We start from the raw sequence: 20,755 nt of genomic DNA on the forward strand, positions 1-20,755 counted from the left end.
CCAACCCCCCCATTCCCCCGTATCCCCCCATTCCAACCCCCCCCCAATAACCCCCATTTCCCCCCCAATAACCCCCAATACCCCCATTTCCCCATAAACCCCATTCCCCCCAATAACCCCCAATACCCCCATTCCCCCCAAACCCCTCAGTACCCCCATTCCCCCCCATATACCCCATTACCCCCAATTCCCCCCACACCCCCCACACCCCCCAATCCCCCCATTCCCCCAATAACCCCCATACCCCCCATAACCCCCATCCCCCTCAATCCCCCCATTCCCCCCATTCCCCCCAATAACCCCCAATACCCCCATTCCCCCCCATTCCCCCTCCATTCCCCCCCACACCCCCCAATCCCCTCATTCCCCCATAACCCCCCCATTCCCCCCACACCCCCCAATCCCTCCATCCCCCCCACACCCCCCAATAACTCCCATCCCCACCCCCATACCCCCAATCCCCCCATCCCCCCCATCCCAACCCCCCCCAATAACCCCCATTTCCCCCCATCCCCACCTCCATACCCCCAATCCCCCCATTCCCCCCCATTCCCCCCACACCCCCCAACCCCCCCATTCCCCCGTATCCCCCCATTCAACCACCCCCAATAACCCCATTTCCCCCCCAATAACCCCCAATACCCCATTTCCCCCATAAACCCCATTCCCCCCAATAACCCCCAATACCCCCATTCCCCCCAAACCCCTCAGTACCCCCATTCCCCCCCCATACCCCCCATTACCCCCAATTCCCCCACACCCCCCACACCCCCCAATCCCCCCATTCCCCCCTATCCCCCCATTCCAACCCCCCCCAATAACCCCCACCCCCCATCCCCCCCATACCCCCCATTTCCCCCCCAATACCCCCATTCCCTCCAATAACCCCCAATACCCCCATTCCCCCAAACCCCTCAGTACCCCCATTCCCCCCCCATTCCCCCCACACCCCCCAACCCCCCCATTCCCCCGTATCCCCCCCATTCCAACCCCCCCCAATAACCCCCATCCCCCCCATCCCCATCCCCATACCCCCAATCCCCCCATCCCCCCCCACACCCCCCATCCCCCCACCCCCCCCAATTCCCCCCCATCCCACCCCCCCCCCCCACTAACCCCCCGTTTCTCGCCCCCCAGCCATGCCCCCCCCGAGCTGTTCCTGCCCCCCCCCCCGCTGGACAGCGGCGCCCAGCGCGTGCTCATCGCCGCCGCCTTCTCGGGGGACCCCCCCCCAACTCTGCGGCGCGGCCCCCCCCCGGGCGCCCCCCCCGCCACCCCCCTGCCCGCCCTGCGCACGCCGGGGGGGGCGCTGCTGGGGGGGCCCGGCCCGGCCGCCATGTTCCTGTGCCCCCCGCATATGCTGGGGGGGGGCGCCGGGGGGGCGGCGCTGGTGCGACAATGGGTGGGGGTCGCCGAGAGGGAACTGGCGCCCGCGGGGGCCGTGGCCGCGGGGGGGACGCGCAGGTGAGCGGGGGACAATGGGGACATGGGGGGACATGGGGGGGATGGGGGGACAGGGGGGACATGGGGGGATGGGGGGGCAGGGGGACATGGGGACATGGGGGATGGGGGGGCAGGGGGGACATGGGGGACATTGGGGACATGGGGACATGGGGGGGATGAGGGACAGGGGGACATGGGGGGGATGAGGGGACAGGGGGACATGGGGGGATGGGGGGCAGGAGGGACATGGGGGCATTGGGGACATGGGGGACAGGGGGGGGGATGAGGGGACAGGGGGACATGGGGGGATGGGGGGGCAGGGGGGACATGGGGGCATTGGGGACATGGGGGACATGGTGGGGGATGAGGGGACAGGGGGGACATGGGGGGATGGGGGGACAGGGGGGACATGGGGACATGGGGGACATTGGGGACATGGGGGGATGGGGAGACAGAGGGGACATGGGGGGATGGGGGGGCAGGGGGGACATGGGGGACATGGGGGGGATGGGGGGACATGGGGGACATGGGGGGATGGGGGGGCAGGGGGGACATGGGGGGGATGGGGGGACATGGGGGACATGGAGGACATTGGGGGACATGGGGGGGATGGGGAGACAGGGGGGACATGGGGGACATTGGGGGACAGGGGGACATGGGGGACATTGGGGACATTGGGGGACATGGGGGGGATGGGGGGACATGGGGGACATGGGGAGATGGGGGGGCAGGGGGGACATGGGGGACATGGAGGGGGATGAGGGGACAGGGGGGACATGGGGGACATTGGGGACATGGGGACATGGGGGGGGATGAGGGGACAGGGGGGACATGGGGGGGCAGGGGGGACATGGGGGACATTGGGGACATGGGGGGGGATGAGGGGACAGGGGGGACATGGGGGACATTGGGGACATGGGGACATGGGGGGGATGAGGGGACAGGGGGTACATGGGGGATGGGGGGGCAGGGGGGACATGGGGGCATTGGGACATGGGGGACATGGGGGACATGGGGGGATGGGGGGGCAGGGGGGACATGGGGGACGTTGGGGGACATGGGGGACATGGGGGGGATGGGGGACAGGGGGGACATGGGGGGATGGGGGGGCAGGGGGGACATGGGGGACATTGGGGACATGGGGGACATGGGGGGGGATGAGGGGACAGGGGGGACATGGGAGATGGGGGGACATGGGGGACATGGGGGGGATGGGGGGACATTGGGGGACATGGGGGACATTGGGGGACATGTGGGGATGGGGGGACATGGGGGACATGGGGAGATGGGGGGGCAGGGGGGACATGGGGGACATTGGGGACATGGGGACATGGGGGGGGATGAGGGGACAGGGGGGACATGGGGGGGATGGGGGGCAGGGGGGACATGGGGGACATTGGGGACATGGGGGGGATGAGGGGATGGGGGAGACATGGGGGACATGGGTGTATGGGGGGGCAGGGGGGACATGGGGGACATTGGGGACAGGGGGGACATGGGGGGATGAGGGGACAGGGGGGACATGGGGGATGGGGGGGCAGGGGGGACATGGGGGCATTGGGGACAGGGGGGACATGGGGGGGGATGAGGGGACAGAGGGGACAATGGGGACATTGGGGGACATGGGGGGGATAGGGGGACATGGGGGAACATGGGGAGATGGGGGGGCAGGGGGACATGGGGGACATTGGGGGACAGGGGGACATGGGGGGACGGGGGATACGGGGACATTGGGGGACAGGGGGATATGAGGGACATGGACAGGGGGACATTGGGGACATGGGGGGACAGGGGGGTATTGGGGGACATTGAGGATATGGGACGTTGGGGTACAGGGGGGTATTGGGGATATGGGGGACATTGGGATACAGGGGGACATTGGGGTACAGGGGGACATTGGGGTACAGGGGGAAATTGGGGTACAGGGGAAATTGGGGACATTGGGGGATATGGGGACATTGGGGACATGGGGGACAGGGGGGTATTGGGGGACATTGGGGATATGGGGACATTGGGATACAGGGGGACATTGGGGGCAGGGGGAAATTGGGGACATTGGGGAGCAGGGGGGATATAGGGACATCGGGGGACAGGGGGACATTGGGGGGCAGGGGGGGGCAGGAGGACATTGGGGACATTGGGGGGCAGGGGGACATTGGGGGGTAGGGAGGATATGGGGACATTAGGGGACAGAGGGTTATTGGGGACAATGGGGGACAGGGGGACATTGGGGACATGGGGGACAGGGGGGTATTGGGGGACATTGAGGATATGGGAAGTTGGGGTACAGGGGGACATTGGGGGGCAGGGGAGTATTGGGGACATTAGGGACATGGGGGACAGGAGGGTATTGGGGTACAGGGGGGTATTGGGGACATTGGGGGATATGGGGACATTGGGGACTTGGGGGACAGGGGGGTATTGGGGGACATTGGGGGACAGGGGGACATTGGGGGGCAGGGGGGACAGGGGAGTATTGGGGGACATTGGGGTACAGGGGGACATTGGGGGGCAGGGGGGACATTGGGGACATGGGGGACAAGGGGGTATTGGGGACATTGGGGTACAGGGGGACATTGGGGGGCAGGGGGGACAGGGGGGTATTGGGGGACATTGGGGTACAGGGGGACATTGGGGACATGGGGGACAGGGGGGTATTGGGGGACATTGGGGTACAGGGGGACATTGGAGGGCAGGCGGACATTGGGGGGCAGGGGGGACAGGGGAGTATTGGGGGACATTGGGGTACAGGGGGACATTGGGGGGCAGGGGGGACATTGGGGACATGGGGGACAAGGGGGTATTGGGGACATTGGGGTACAGGGGGACATTGGGGGGCAGGGGGGACAGGGGGGTATTGGGGGACATTGGGGTACAGGGGGACATTGGGGACATGGGGGACAGGGGGGTATTGGGGGACATTGGGGTACAGGGGGACATTGGAGGCAGGGGGACATTGGGGACATGGGGGACAGGGGGGTATTGGGGGACATTGGGGTACAGGGGGGACATTGGGGGGCAGGGGGACATTGGGGACATGGGGGACAAGGGGGTATTGGGGGACATTGGGGTACAGGGGGACATTGGGGACATGGGGGACAGGGGGTATTGGGGGACATTGGGGTACAGGGGGACATTGGAGGGCAGGGGGACATTGGGGACATGGGGGACAGGGGGGTATTGGGGACATTGGGGTACAGGGGGACATTGGGGGGCAGGGGGGACAGGGGAGTATTGGGGGACATTGGGGTACAGGGGGACATTGGGGGGCAGGGGGGACATTGGGGACATGGGGGACAGGGGGGTATTGGGGGACATTGGGGTACAGGGGGACATTGGGGGGCAGGGGGACATTGGGGACATGGGGGACAGGGGGGTATTGGGGGACATTGGGGTACAGGGGGACATTGGGGGGCAGGGGGGACAGGGGGGTATTGGGGGACATTGGGGTACAGGGGGACATTGGGGACATGGGGGACAGGGGGGTATTGGGGGACATTGGGGTACAGGGGGACATTGGGGACATGGGGGACAGGGGGGACAGAGGGTATTGGGGGACATGAGGTACAGGGGGACATTGGGGACATGGGGGACAGGGGGGACAGGGGGGTATTGGGGGACATTGGGGTACAGGGGGACATTGAGGGGCAAGGGGGACAGGGGGGTATTGGGGACATTGGGGTACAGGGGGACATTGGGGACATTGGGGGACAGGGGGTATGGGGGGACATTGGGGGTCAGGGGGGGATATGGGGACATTGGGGGGCAGGGGGGATATGGGGACATTGGGGTACAGGGGGACATTGGGGACATTGGGGGACAAGGGGGTACTGGGGACCATGGGTATATGGGTGGGCTCCATTGGGGGGGTTTGGGGGTGCAGGGTGGGGTTGTGACCCCCATGACCCCCCGGTGACCCCCGGTGACCCCCCCCAGTGGCGGCCCCGCGCGCGCCAGGAGCTGCTGCGGGTGCTGGGGGCGCTGGAGGCGCAGCTGGAGGGGCGGAGCTTCCTGCTGGGGGAGGGGCTGACCCTGGCGGACGTGACCGTGACCTGCGCCCTCCTGGGGCCCTTCCGCAGGGTGCAGTGACCTCTGACCTCCGACCCGGGGCCCCCCGTGTCACCCCATGGCCCCATAGCCCCCCATATCCCCATTTACCCCCATGGCCCAGTGACCCCAGGGTCCTAGTGCCCCCCAGTGACCCTGAGTCATGTCCCCATGTCCCCCCATGTCCCCCTATGTCACCCATGTCCCATATCCCCCCATGTACCCAATGTCCCAGTGACCCTCAGGGTCCTAGTGCCCCCCAGGGACCCTGAGTCATGTCCCCATGTCCCCCCATGTCCCCATATCCCCCCATGTACCCAATGTCCCAGTGACCCCCAGGGTCCTAGTGCCCCCCAGGGACCCTGAGTCATGTCCCCATGTCCCCCCATGTCCCCATATCCCCCCATGTCCCCAGTGTCCCAGTGACCCCCAGGGTCCTAGTGCCCCCCAGTGACCCTGAGTCCTGTCCCCATGTCCCCCCATGTCCCCCCATGTCACCCCATGTCCCCATATCCCCCCATGTACCCAATGTCCCAGTGACCCCAGGGTCCTAGTGCCCCCAGGGACCCTGAGTCATGTCCCCATGTCCCCCCATGTCCCCATATCCCCCCATGTCCCCAGTGTCCCAGTGACCCCCAGGGTCCTAGTGCCCCCCCAGTGACCCTGAGTCATGTCCCCATGTCCCCCCATGTCCCCCCATGTCACCCCATGTCCCCATATCCCCCCATGTACCCAATGTCCCAGTGACCCCCAGGGTCCCAAACCCCCCCAGTGACCCCCAATAACCCCCAGGGTCCTAAACCCCCCCCAGTGACCCCCAATAACCCCCAGGGTCCCAAACCCCCCAGTGACCCCCAATACCCCCAGGGTCCCAAACCCCCCCAGTGACCCCCAATAACCCCCAGGGTCCCAACCCCCCCCCAGTGACCCCAAATAACCCCCAGGGTCCCAAACCCCAGTGACCCCAAATAACCCCCAGGTCCCAAACCCCCCCAGTGACCCCCAATAACCCCAGGGTCCTAAACCCCCCCCAGTGACCCCAAATAACCCCCAGGGTCCCAACCCCCCCCAATGACCCCAAATAACCCCCAGGGTCCCAAACCCCCCAGTGACTCCAATAACCCCCAGGGTCCCAAACCCCCCCAGTGACCCCAAATAACCCCCAGGGTCCTAAACCCCCCCCAGTGACCCCAAATAACCCCAGGGTCCCAAACCCCCCCCAGTGACCCCAAATAACCCCCAGGGTCCCAAACCCCCCCAGTGACCCCCAATAACCCCCAGGGTCCCAAACCCCCCAGTGACCCCCAATAACCCCCAGGGTCCTAAACCCCCCCCAGTGACCCCAAATAACCCCCAGGGTCCCAAACCCCCCAGTGACCCCAAATAACCCCCAGGGTCCCAACCCCCCCAGTGACCCCAAATAACCCCCAGGGTCCCAAACCCCCCCCAGTGACCCCAAATAACCCCCAGGGTCCCAAACCCCCAGTGACCCCAAATAACCCCCAGGGTCCCAAAGCCCCCCAGTGACCCCGAGTCCCCCCATGTCCCCTTGTCCCCATGTCCGTGTGTCCCCATGTCCCATGTCCCCATGTCCATGTGTCTCCATGTTCCCATGTCCGCGTGTCCCATGTCCCCATGTCCATGTGTCCCCATGTCTGTGTGTCCCATGTCCCCATGTCCCATGTCCCTATGTCCGTGTGTCCCCATGTCTGTGTGTCCCATGTCCGTGTGTCCCATCTCCGTGTGTCCCTCACGTCCCCATGTCCCATGTCTGTGTGTCCCATGTCCGTGTGTCCCCACGTCCCATGTCCCATGTCCGCGTTCCCATGTCCATGTGTCCCATGTCCGTGTGTCCCCCACGTCCCCATGTCCCCATGTCCATGTTTCCCCATGTCCGTGTGTCCCATGTCCCCATGTCCCCATGTCCCATGTCCGTGTGTCCCCACGTCCCCATGTCTGTGTGTCCCATGTCCCCATGTCCCCTTGTCCATGTGTGCCATGTCCCCATGTCCCCATGTCCCATGTCTGTGTGTCCCATGTCCCCATGTCCCCTGTTGTCCGTGTGTCCCCTATGTCGCGTGTCCATGTCCCCATGTCCCATGTCCGTGTGTCCCCATGTCCCCATGTTCCCATGTCCCATGTCCGTGTGTCCCATGTCCATGTGTCCCCATGTCTGTGTATCCCCATGTCCCCACGTCCCCATGTCCCATGTCCCCATGTCCCCATGTCCCATGTCCATGTGTCCCATGTCCGTGTGTCCCCACGTCCGCGTGTCCCATGTCCCCATGTCCCATGTCTGTGTGTCCCATGTCCCCATGTCCCCTGTTGTCCGTGTGTCCCCATGTCTGTGTGTCCCATGTCCCCACGTCCCCATGTCCCGTGTCTGTGTCTGCGTGTCCCATGTCCACGTCTGTGTCCGTGTGTCCCCACGTCCGTGTGTCCCATGTTCCCATGTCCCATGTCTGTGTGTCCCCATGTCCATGTGTCCCATGTCCGTGTGTCCCATGTCCCCATGTCCCCATGTCCATGTGTCCCCATGTCTGTGTGTCCCATGTCCATGTCTGTGTGTCCCCATGTCCCCATGTCCGTGTGTCCCCATGTCCGTGTGTCCCCATGTCCGTGTGTCCCCATGTCCATGTGTCCCCATGTCCGCGTGTCCCACGTCCCCATGTCCCATGTCCATGTGTCCCATGTCCCCTTGTCCCCTGTTGTCCATGTGTCCCCTATGTCCGCGTGTCCCCCGGTGTCCCCCGTGTCCCCCGGTGTCCCCATGTCCCCATGTCCGTGTGTCCCATGTCCCCTTGTCCCCTGTTGTCCGTGTGTCCCCATGTCCACGTGTCCCATGTCCCCATGTCCCCATGTCCATGTGTCCCCATGTCCCATGTCCCACGTCGGTGTCCGTGTGTCCCATGTCCGCGTGTCCCATGTCCATGTGTCCCCATGTCCATGTGTCCCCATGTCTGTGTGTCCCCATGTCGTATGTCGGTGTCCGTGTGTCCCATGTCCGCGTGTCCCATGTCCATGTGTCCCCATGTCCGTGTGTCCCCATGTCCCACGTCCGTGTCCGTTGTGTCCCATGTCCGTGTGTCCCATGTCCGCGTGTCCCATGTCCATGTGTCCCATGTCCCATGTCCCCATGTCCCATGTCCGTGTGTCCCCATGTCCATGTGTCCCCATGTCTGCGTGTCCCATGTCCTTTTATCCCTACATCCCCATGTCCCCATGTCCCATGTCCCCATGTCCCATGTCCATGTGTCCCCATGTCCGTGTGTCCCATGTCCCATGTCTGTGTGTCCCCACGTCCGCGTTGTCCCATGTCCCCATGTCCCCTGGTGTTCCCGTGTCCTCTGGTGTCCCCATGTCCCCATGTCCCATGTCTGTGTGTCCCATGTCCGTGTGTCCATGTCCGTGTGTCCCCATGTCCGTGTGTCCCCATGTCCATGTGTCCCATGTCTGTGTGTCCATGTCTGTGTGTCCCCCATGTCCCCATATCCCCATGTCCCATGTCCTCGTGTCCCCGTGTCCGTATGTCCCCATATCCCCATGTCCCATGTCCTTGTGTCCCCGTGTCCGTATGTCCCCACATCCCCATGTCCCATGTCCCCATGTCCCACGTCCCATGTCCCATGTCCGTGTGTCCCCATGTCCCCATGTCCGTGTGTCTCCATGTCCCATGTTCCCATGTCCCCATGTCCCATGTCCATATGTTCCCATGTCCGTGTGTCCCATGTCCCATGTTCTTATGTCTGTGTGTCCCATGTCCCATGTCCGTGTGTCCCCATGTCCCATGTCCACATGTCCATGTCCCATGTCCTTATGTCCTTGTGTCCAATGTCCCCATGTCCCCATGTCCGTGTGTCCCATGTCCCCGTGTCCCATGTCCATGTTTCCCATGTCCGTGTGTCCCCATGTCCCCGTGTCCCCTGTTGTCCGTGTGTCTCCTATGTCCCCGTGTCCCCCGGTGTCCCCATGTCCCACGTCGGTGTCCGTGTGTCCCACGTCCGTGTGGGTGCAGGTGCTGCCCGCGGCGTCGCGCTCGGCGTTCCCGTCGGTGCTGCGCTGGTTCGAGTCCTGCGTGCGGCTGCCCCAGTTCCGGGGGGTCCTGGGGGACGTGGAGCTCTGGGGGGTGGGGCCGCCCCTCCCCCCTGGTGAGCGAGGGGGCGGGGCTTACGGTGGGGGAGGGCTGAGAGGGGGAGAGGTTGGGTTTAGTGGGGGAGGGGCTTAAAGGGGGAGGGGCTGAGGGTGGGGGAGGGGTTGGGTTAAGTGGGGGAGGGGCTTAAAGGGGGAGGGGCTGAGGGTGGGGGAGGGGTTGGGTTTAGTGGGGAGGGGCTTAAAGGGGGAGGGGCTGAGGGTAGGGGAGGGGTTGGGCTTAGTGGGGGAGGGGCTTAAAGGGGAGGGGTTTAAGGGGGTGGGGATAAAGTGGGGGAGGGGCTTGAAGAGGGAGGGCTGAAAGTGGGGGAGGGGTTGGGTTTAGTGGGGGAGGGGCCTTAAAGGGGGAGGGGCTGAGGGTGGGGAGGGGTTGGGTTTAGTGGGGGAGGGGCTTAAAGGGGGAGGGGCTGAGGGTGGGGAGGGCTTGGGCGTAGTGGGGGAGGGGCTTAAAGGGGGAGGGGCTTAAAGGGGGAGTGGCTTAAAATGGGGAGGGGCTAAACGGGGAGGGGCTGAGGGTGGGAGAGGGGTTGGGCTTAGTGGGGGAGGGGCTTAAAGGGGGAGGGGCTAAGGGCGAGGGAGGGGATGAGTTAGTGGGGGAGGGGCTTAAAGGGGAGGGGCTGAGGGTGGGGGAGGGGTTGGGCTTAGTGGAGGAGGGGCTTAAAGGGGAGGGGTTTTAAGGGGGGTGGGGATTAAAGTGGGGGAGGGGCTTAAACGGGGAGGGCTGAGGGTGGGGAGGGGTTGGGTTTAGTGGGGGAGGGGCTTAAAGGGGAGGGCAGAGAGGTTGGGTTTAGTGGGGAGGGGCATAAAGGGGGAGGGGCTTAAAGGGGGAGGGGTCGGGTTTAGTGGGGAGGGGCTTAAAGGGGGAGGGGCTGAGGGTGGGGAGGGGGTTGGGATTAGTGGGGGAGGGGCTTAAAGGGGGAGGGGCTAAGGGAGGGGTGGAACTTAGTGGGGAGGGGCTTAAGTGGGGGGTGGAACTTAAGTGGGGGTGGGGCTGAGTGGGGGAGGGCTTAAATGGGGGAGGGGCTGAGTGGGGGTGGGGCTTAAGTGGGGGAGGGGCAGGGGTGGAGATTCGGGGGGGGAGGGCCAGGGGGTGGAGCTGAGAGTGGGGAGGGGCAGGAAATAGGAAGGGGCGGAGCTTAAGCCAGAGTGAGGCTTAAGGAATGGGGGCGGGGCCAGAGCTGCTTCCCCATTGTCCCCAGTGGAGCTGAGCCCCGTGGGGCTGGACGCTGGATCTATGGGGCAGGAAGAGGGGTCTATGGGGCAGGGGGGACCTGTGGGGCAGGACTCGGCCCCTCCCCCCCCCAAGACCCCAGCGCAGCTGAAGAAAGAGGCGAAAAAACGGGAGAAATTGGAGAAATTCCAGCAAAAACAGGAGAAGAACCGGGAGCTGCAGGTGAGTGACCCCTGAGCCGGACGCCTGGGTCCCTCCCGAACTCCTGGGTCCCTCCCTGAACTCCTGGGTCCCTCCCCGAACTCCTGGGTCCCTCCTGAACTCCTGGGTCCCTCCCCGAACTCCTGGGTCCCCTCTTGAACTCCTGGGTCCCTCCCTGAACTCCTGGTCCCCCCCCGAACTCCTGGGTCCCCCCCGAACTCCTGGGTCCCTCCCGAACTCCTGGGTCCCCCCCCGAACTCCTGGGTCCACCTCCGAACTCCTGGGTCCCCCCCCCCCGAACTCTGGGTCCCCTCCTGAACTCCTGGGTCCCCTCCCGAACTCCTGGGTCCCCCCCCGAACTCCTGGGTCCACCTCCGAACTCCTGGGTCCCCCCCCGAACTCCTGGGTCCCTCCTGAACTCCTGGGTCCCCCCCGAACTCCTGGGTCCACCTCCGAACTCCTGGGTCCCTCCCGAACTCCTGGGTCCCCCCCCGAACTCCTGGGTCCCCCTCCCTAACTCCTGGGTCCCTCCCTGAACTCCTGGGTCCCCTCCCGAACTCCTGGGTCCCTCCCTGAACTCCTGGGTCCCCTCCCGAACTCCTGGTCCCCTCCCGAACTCCTGGGTCCTCCCGAACTCCTGGGTCCTCCCTGAACTCCTGGGTCCCTCCGAACTCCTGGGTCCCCTCCCGAACTCCTGGGTCCCTTCCCGAACTCCTGGGTCCCTCTTGAACTCCTGGGTCCCTCTTGAACTCCTGGGTCCCCTCCCGAACTCCTGGGTCCCCCCCGAACTCCTGGGTCCCCCCCCGAACTCCTGGGTCCCCCCCCGAACTCCTGGGTCCCTCCTGAACTCCTGGGTCCCTCCCGAACTCCTGGGTCCCCTCCCGAACTCCTGGGTCCCTCCCGAATCCTGGGTCCCTCCGAACTCCTGGGTCCCCTCCCGAACTCCTGGGTCCCTCCCGAACTCCTGGGTCCCCTCTTGAACTCCTGGGTCCCTCCCGAACTCCTGGGTCCCTCCCGAACTCCTGGGTCCCCTCCGAACTTCTGGGTCCCTCCCCGAACTTCTGGTCCCTCCCGAACTCCTGGTCCCCTCCCGAACTTCTGGGTCCCCTCCCGAACTTCTGGGTCCCTCCCCGAACTTCTGGGTCCCCTCCCGAACTCCTGGGTCCCCTCCCGAACTCCTGGGTCCCTCTTGAACTCCTGGGTCCCCTCCCGAACTTCCTGGGTCCCCTCTTGAACTCCTGGGTCCCCTCTTGAACTCCTGGGTCCCCCCCCCGACTCCTGGGTCCCCCCCGAACTCCTGGGTCCCTCCCCGAACTCCCTGGGTCCCTCCCAAACTCCTGGGTCCCCTCCCGAACTCCTGGGTCCCTCTTGACTCCTGGGTCCCCCCGAACTCCTGGGTCCCTCCCGAACTCCTGGCTCCCTCTTGAACTCCTGGTCCCCCCCCGAACTCCTGGGTCCCCCCCCGAACTCCTGGGTCCCTCCCCGAACTCCTGGGTCCTCCCCGAACTCCTGGGTCCCCCCCTGAACTCCTGGGTCCCTCCCGAACTCCTGGGTCCCTTGGGGCACTTCTGGGTCCCCTCCCGAACTCCTGGGTCCCCCCCCCGAACTCCTGGGTCCCCTTGATCCCCATGTCTGCCCCCCGAACTCCTGGGTCCCGCCCCGAACTCCTGGGTCCTCCCGAACTCCTGGTCCCTCCTGAACTCCTGGGTCCCCCCCCGACTCCTGGTCCCCCTTGATCCCCAGTCTGCCCCCGAACTCCTGGGTCCCCCCCCGAAACTCCTGGGTCCCCCCCCGAACTCTTGGGTCCCTCCCGAACTCCTGGGTCCCCCCATGATCCCCATGTTCCCCCCCCGAACTCCTGGTCCCTCCCGAAACTCCTGGGTCCCCACCGAACTCCTGGATCCCCCATGATCCCCATGTTCCCCCCCCCGACTCCTGGTCCCTCCCGAACTCCTGGTCCCCGAACTCCTGTTTCCAAGTCCTGGGTGGGGTTGGGCCGGGGGGGGTCATGGGGGTCATAGGGGGTAATAGAACCACTGGGGGGGTCATGGGGGGTCATGGGGGGGTCATGAGGTCATTGGGGTCCATGGGGTCACTGGGGGGTCATGAGGTCATTGGGGTCCCATGGGGGTCACTGGGGGGTCCTGTGTCCCCAGGCTCAGGCTCAGGCTCGGGGGCGGCGCAAGGAGCGACGGGACCCCCAGGGGGTGACGTACGATGTGGAGACCCCCCCGGGGCAGAAAAAGGGTGAGAGGGGACATGGGGGGCACTGGGACCCTGGGGGTTATTGGGGGTCACTGGGGGGGTTTGGGACCCTGGGGGTTATTTGGGGTCACTGGGGGTTTGGGACCCTGGGGGTTATTTGGGGTCACTGGGGGGGGTTTGGGACCCTGGGGGTTATTTGGGGTCACTGGGGGGTTTGGGACCCTGGGGGTTATTTGGGGTCACTGGGGGGGTTTGGGACCCTGGGGGTTATTGGGGGTCACTGGGGGGGGTTTGGGACCCTGGGGGTTATTTGGGGTCACTGGGGGGGGTTTGGGGCCCGTGTCCGTGTGTCCGGCTCTGACGTGTCCCCCCGTCTGTGTGTCCGTCCGTCCCCCCAGACGTGTCGCTGCCCCTCCCCCCCTCGTACAGCCCCCGCTTCGTTGAGGCCGCGTGGTACAGCTGGTGGGAGGGGGAGGGGCTGTTCCGGCCCCAGTATGGGGTGAGCGGGGTCAAGGTCACCGGGGGGGGGGGGCGGGGGGGGGTCATGGGAGGTCATGGGGTCACTGGGGGGGTCGTGGGGTCAGTGGGAGGTCATTGGGGTCACTGGGGGTCATGGTCATGGGGGTCATTCGGGTCACTGGGGGGGTCATGGGGTCAGTGGGAGGTCATTGGGGTCACTGGGGGTCATGGTCATGGGGGTCACTGGGGGGGTCATGGGGTCAGTGGGAGGTCATTGGGGTCACTGGGGGTCATGGTCATGAGGGTCACTGGGGGGTCATGGGGTCAGTGGGAGGTCATTGGGGTCACTAGGGGTCATGGTCATGGGGGGGTCATGGGGGGGTCATGGGGGGGTCATGGGGTCAGTGGGAGGTCATTGGGGTCTCTGGAGGTCATGGTCATGGGGGTCATGGGGGTCACTGGGGGGGTCATGGGGTCAGTGGGAGGTCATTGGGGTCACTGGAGGTCATGGTCATGGGGGTCATGGGGGTCACTGGGGGGGTCATGGGGTCAGTGGGAGGTCATTGGGGTCACTGGAGGTCATGGTCATGGGGGGTCATGGGGGTCACTGGGGGGTCATGGGGACAGTGGGAGGTCATTGGGGTCACTGGGGGTCATGGTCATGGGGGTCATGGGGGGGTCATGGGGTCAGTGGGAGGTCATTGGGGTCACTGGGGGTCATGGTCATGGGGGTCATGGGGGGGTCATGGGGTCTGTGGGAGGTCATTGGGGTCACTGGGGGTCATGGTCATGGGGGTCATGGGGGTCACTGGGGGGTCGTGGGGTCAGTGGGAGGTCATTGGGGTCACTGGGGGTCATGGTCATGGGGTCATGGGGGGGTCATGGGGTCAGTGGGAGGTCATTAGGGTCACTGGGGGTCATGGTCATGGGGGTCATGGGGGGTCACTGGGGGGATCATGGGGTCTATGGGAGGTCATTGGGGTCACGGTCATGGGGGTCACTGGGGGGTCATGGGGTCAGTGGGAGGTCATTGGGGTCACTAGGGGTCATGGTCATGGGGGTCATGGGGGGGTCATGGGGGGGTCATGGGGTCAGTGGGAGGTCATTGGGGTCACTGGAGGTCATGGTCATGGGGGTCATGGGGGTCACTGGGGGGGTCATGGGGTCAGTGGGAGGTCATTGGGGTCACTGGGGGTCATGGTCATGGGGGTCATGGGGTCTGTGGGAGGTCATTGGGGTCACTGGGGGTCATGGTCATGAGGGTCACTGGGGGGTCATGGGGTCAGTGGGAGGTCATTGGGGTCACTGGGGGTCATGGTCATGGGGGTCATGGGGGGTCATGGGGTCAGTGGGAGGTCATTGGGGTCACTGGGGGTCACGGTCATGAGGGTCACTGGGGGGTCATGGGGTCAGTGGGAGGTCATTGGGGTCACTGGGGGTCATGGTCATGAGGGTCACTGGGGGGTCATGGGGTCAGTGGGAGGTCATTGGGGTCACTGGGGGTCATGGTCATGGGGGTCATGGGGAGGTCATGGGGGGGTCATGGGGTCAGTGGGAGGTCATTGGGGTCACTGGAGGTCATGGTCATGGGGGTCATGGGGGTCACTGGGGGGGTCATGGGGTCAGTGGGAGGTCATTGGGGTCACGGTCATGGGGGTCATGGGGGGGTCATGGGGTCAGTGGGAGGTCATTGGGGTCACTGGAGGTCATGGTCATGGGGGGTCACTGGGGGGGCATTGGGGGGGCATATGGGTCATGGGGGGTCATAGGGGATCATGGGGGTCAGTGGGGGACATAGGGGTCAGGGGGTTCACTGGGGGGTCAAGGGGGGGGTAATGGGGTCAGTGGGAGGTCATTGGGGTCACTGGGGGTCATAGGGGATCATGGGGGTCAGTGGGGGGGCATAGGGGTCAGGGAGGTCAATGGGGGGGTCATAGGGGTCATGGGGGTCATAGGGGTCATGGTGTCACTGGGGGGGTCATAGGGGTCAGGGGGTCACTGGGGGGCATAGGGGACTTGGGGGTCATAGGGGTCAGGGGGGTCACTGGGGGGTCATGGGGTCAGTGGGAGGTCATTGGGGTCACTGGGTGGTCATAGGGGATCATGGGGGTCAGTGGGGGGTCATAGGGGTCAGGGGGGTGACTGGGGGGTCGTAGGGGTCAGGGGGTCATTGGGGGCGTAGGGGTCAGGGGGGTCAGTGGGGGGCATAGGGGTCATGGGGGGTGACTGGGGGGTCATAGGGGTCAGGGGGGTGACTGGGGGGTCATAGGGGTCAGGGGGTCACTGAGGGGTCATAGGGGTCAGGGGGTCACTGGGGGGTCATGGGGGAGTCATAGGGGTCAGGGGGTCACTGGAGGGTCATAGGGGTCAGGGGGGTCACTGAGGGGTCATGGGGGAGTCATAGGGGTCAGAGGGTCACTGAGGGGCCATAGGGGTCAGGGGGGTCACTGGGGGGTCATGGGGGAGTCATAGGGGTCAGGGGGTCACTGAGGGGTCATAGGGGTCAGAGGGTCACTGGGGGTCATAGGGGTCAGGGGGTCACTGGGGGGTCACTGGGGGTCATAGGGGTCAGGGGGTCACTGGGGGGTCATAGGGGTCAGGGGGTCACTGGGGGGTCATAGGGGTCAGGGGGTCACTGGGGGGTCATGGGGGAGTCATAGGGGTCAGGGGGTCACTGGGGGGTCACTGAGGGGTCATAGGGGTCAGGGGGTCACTGGGGGGTCATAGGGGTCAGGGGTTCACTGAGGGGTCATAGGGGAGTCATAGGGGTCAGAGGGTCACTGAGGGGTCATAGGGGTCAGGGGGTCACTGGGGGGTCATGGGGGAGTCATAGGGGTCAGGGGGTCACTGAGGGGTCATAGGGGTCAGGGGGTCACTGGGGGGTCATAGGGGTCAGGGGTTCACTGAGGGGTCATAGGGGAGTCATAGGGGTCAGAGGGTCACTGAGGGGTCATAGGGGTCAGGGGGGTCACTGGGGGGTCATGGGGGAGTCATAGGGGTCAGGGGGTCACTGAGGGGTCATAGGGGTCAGGGGGTCACTGGGGGTCATAGGGGTCAGGGGGTCACTGGGGGGTCACTGGGGGTCATAGGGGTCAGGGGGTCACTGGGGAGTCATAGGGGACAGGGGGTCACTGGGGGGTCACTGGGGGTCATAGGGGTCAGAGGGTCACTGAGGGGTCATAGGGGTCAGGGGGTCACTGGGGGGTCACTGAGGGGTCATAGGGGTCAGGGGGTCACTGAGGGGTCATAGGGGTCAGAGGGTCACTGAGGGGTCATAGGGGTCAGGGGGTCACTGGGGGGTCACTGAGGGGTCATAGGGGTCAGGGGGTCACTGAGGGGTCATAGGGGTCAGAGGGTCACTGAGGGGTCATGGGGTCAGGGGGTCACTGGGGGGTCACTGGGGGAGTCATAGGGGTCAGGGGGTCACTGGGGGGTCACTGAGGGGTCATAGGGGTCAGGGGGTCACTGGGGAGTCATAGGGGACAGGGGGTCACTGGGGGGTCATAGGGGTCAGGGGGTCACTGAGGGGTCATAGGGGTCAGAGGGTCACTGAGGGGTCATAGGGGTCAGGGGGTCACTGGGGGGTCACTGGGGGAGTCATAGGGGTCAGGGGGTCACTAGGGGGTCATAGGGGTCAGGGGTTCACTGAGGGGTCACTGGGGGAGTCATAGGGGTCAGGGGGTCACTGAGGGGTCATAGGGGTCAGAGAGTCACTGAGGGGTCATAGGGGTCAGGGGGTCACTGGGGGGTCATGGGGTCATTAGCGGGTCCTGGTAGGTGGGTGGGAGCTGATTGGTGGCTGGGTTCTCATGGGCGGGGCCTCCTGATTGGTGGGCGGGGCCAGGTGGGTGTGGCCTCTCCCGGCCCCGCCCCCCTGAGCGTGGCCCCGCCCCCCTGAGCGTGGCCCCGCCCCCCTGAGCGTGGCCCCGCCCCCCTGAGCGTGGCCCCGCCCCCCTGAGCGTGGCCCCGCCCCCCTGAGCGTGGCCCCGCCCCCCTGAGCGTGGCCCCGCCCCCCTGAGCGTGGCCCCGCCCCCAGCGCTCCAGCGTCTCCGCCCCCAACCCGCGGGGCGTGTTCGCCATGGTGCTGCCCCCCCCCAACGTCACCGGGACCCTCCACCTGGGCCACGCGCTCACCGTGGCCATCGAGGACGCGCTGGCACGCTGGTGAGACCCATAGCGACCCATAGCGACCCATAGAGACACCCACTGACCCATAGATACACCTATTGACCCATAGGGACCCATAGAGATACATACAGACCCATAGGGACCCATAGAGATACATACAGACCCATAGGGACTCATAGATACACCTACTGACCCATAGAGACCCATAGATATACATACAGACCCATAGAGATACATACAGACCCATAGGGACCCATAGAGACACCCACTGACCCATAGAGACCCATAGAGACCCATAGGGACCCATAGAGATACATACAGACCCATAGGGACCCATAGAGATACATACAGACCCATAGGGACCCATAGAGACACCCACTGACCCATAGATACACCTATTGACCCATAGGGACCCATAGAGATACATACAGACCCATAGGGACCCATAGAGATACATACAGACCCATAGGGACCCATAGAGACACCCACTGACCCATAGATACACCTATTGACCCATAGGGACCCATAGAGATACATACAGACCCATAGGGACCCTCCACCTGGGCCACGCGCTCACCGTGGCCATCGAGGACGCGCTGGCACGCTGGTGAGACCCATAGCGACCCATAGGGACCCATAGGGACCCATAGAGACACCCACTGACCCATAGAGACCCATAGGGACCCATAGGGACCCATAGAGATACATACAGACCCATAGGGACCCATAGAGATACATACAGACCCATAGGGACTCATAGATACACCTACTGACCCATAGAGACCCATAGATATACATACAGACCCATAGAGATACATACAGACCCATAGGGACCCATAGAGGCCCACACGCTCACCGTGGCCATCGAGGACGCGCTGGCACGCTGGTGAGACCCATAGGGACCCATAGGGACCCATAGATACACCCACTGACCCATAGATACACCTATTGACCCATAGGGACCCATAGAGATACATACAGACCCATAGGGACTCATAGATACACCTATTGACCCATAGAGACCCATAGATATACATACAGACCCATAGAGATACATACAGACCCATAGGGACCCATAGAGATACATACAGACCCATAGGGACTCATAGATACACCCACTGACCCATAGAGACCCATAGATGTACATACAGACCCATAGAGATACATACAGACCCATAGGGACCCATAGAGGCCCACACGCTCACCATGGCCATCGAGGACGCGCTGGCACGCTAGTGAGACCCATAGCGACCCATAGGGACCCATAGGGACCCATAGATACACCTACTGACCCATAGAGACCCATAGATATACATACAGACCCATAGAGATACATACAGACCCATAGGGACCCATAGAGGCCCACACGCTCACCGTGGCCATCGAGGACGCGCTGGCACGCTGGTGAGACCCATAGCGACCCATAGCGACCCATAGGGACCCATAGAGACACCCACTGACCCATAGATACACCTATTGACCCATAGAGATACATACAGACCCATAGGGACCCATAGAGATACATACAGACCCATAGGGACTCATAGATACACCCACTGACCCATAGAGACCCATAGATGTACATACAGACCCATAGAGATACATACAGACCCATAGGGACCCATAGAGATACATACAGACCCATAGGGACTCATAGATACACCCACTGACCCATAGAGACCCATAGATGTACATACAGACCCATAGAGATACATACAGACCCATAGGGACCCATAGAGGCCCACACGCTCACCGTGGCCATCGAGGACGCGCTGGCACGCTGGTGAGACCCATAGCGACCCATAGCGACCCATAGGGACCCATAGAGACACCCACTGACCCATAGATACACCTATTGACCCATAGGGACCCATAGAGATACATACAGACCCATAGGGACCCATAGATACACCTACTGACCCATAGAGACCCATAGATATACATACAGACCCATAGAGATACATACAGACCCATAGGGACCCATAGAGACACCCACTGACCCATAGATACACCTATTGACCCATAGAGACCCATAGAGATACATACAGACCCATAGGGACCCATAGAGATACATACAGACCCATAGGGACCCATAGATACACCCACTGACCCATAGAGACCCATAGATAATACATACAGACCCATAGAGATACATACAGACCCATAGGGACCCATAGAGGCCCACACGCTCACCGTGGCCATCGAGGACGCGCTGGCACGCTGGTGAGACCCATAGCGACCCATAGCGACCCATAGGGACCCATAGGGACACCCACTGACCCATAGATACACCTATTGACCCATAGAGACCCATAGAGATACATACAGACCCATAGGGACCCATAGAGATACATACAGACCCATAGGGACCCATAGAGGCCCACACGCTCACCGTGGCCATCGAGGACGCGCTGGCACGCTGGGTGAGACCCATAGCGACCCATAGGGACCCATAGGGACCCATAGAGACACCCACTGACCCATAGATACACCTATTGACCCATAGGGACCCATAGAGATACATACAGACCCATAGGGACCCATAGATACACCCACTGACCCATAGAGACCCATAGATATACATACAGACCCATAGAGATACATACAGACCCATAGGGACCCATAGAGATACATACAGACCCATAGGGACCCATAGATACACCTACTGACCCATAGAGATACATACAGACCCATAGGGACCCATAGAGGCCCACACGCTCACCGTGGCCATCGAGGACGCGCTGGCACGCTGGTGAGACCCATAGCGACCCATAGCGACCCATAGATACACCCACTGACCCATAGAGACACCCACTGACCCATAGAGACCCATAGAGATACATACAGACCCATAGGGACCCATAGAGATACATACAGACCCATAGGGACTCATAGATACACCCACTGACCCATAGAGACCCATAGATATACATACAGACCCATAGAGATACA

The 20,755-nt window shown here is 63.5% G+C and overlaps 2 protein-coding genes across 2 annotated transcripts in view; both read left to right on the plus strand.

The window, feature by feature from the left end:
* The window catches only part of LOC308050658 (spliceosome RNA helicase DDX39B-like), a gene marked incomplete at its 3' end in the record, with an annotated part of 12,112 nt that extends 10,644 nt beyond the window's left edge, over nt 1-1,468 (plus strand). The window contains exon 8 of the mRNA XM_080360814.1: nt 1,154-1,468. Coding sequence (XP_080216940.1) covers nt 1,154-1,468 — 315 coding nt within the window. The remainder of the gene's footprint in view (nt 1-1,153) is intronic.
* A 3,814-nt stretch (nt 1,469-5,282) lies between these two features.
* VARS1 (valyl-tRNA synthetase 1) overlaps nt 5,283-20,755 on the plus strand; it is a gene marked incomplete at its 5' end in the record, with an annotated part of 60,772 nt that continues 45,299 nt past the window's right edge. The window contains 7 exon segments of the mRNA XM_080360815.1: nt 5,283-5,294; nt 5,380-5,523; nt 9,506-9,638; nt 10,839-11,032; nt 13,168-13,258; nt 13,615-13,715; nt 17,712-17,839. Of these exon segments, the coding sequence (XP_080216941.1) occupies nt 5,283-5,294; nt 5,380-5,523; nt 9,506-9,638; nt 10,839-11,032; nt 13,168-13,258; nt 13,615-13,715; nt 17,712-17,839 (803 nt within the window).

The sequence above is a fragment of the Nesoenas mayeri genome (assembly GCF_963082525.1).
Source record: "Nesoenas mayeri genome assembly, chromosome: 29".
Taxonomy (NCBI): Eukaryota; Metazoa; Chordata; class Aves; order Columbiformes; family Columbidae; genus Nesoenas; species Nesoenas mayeri.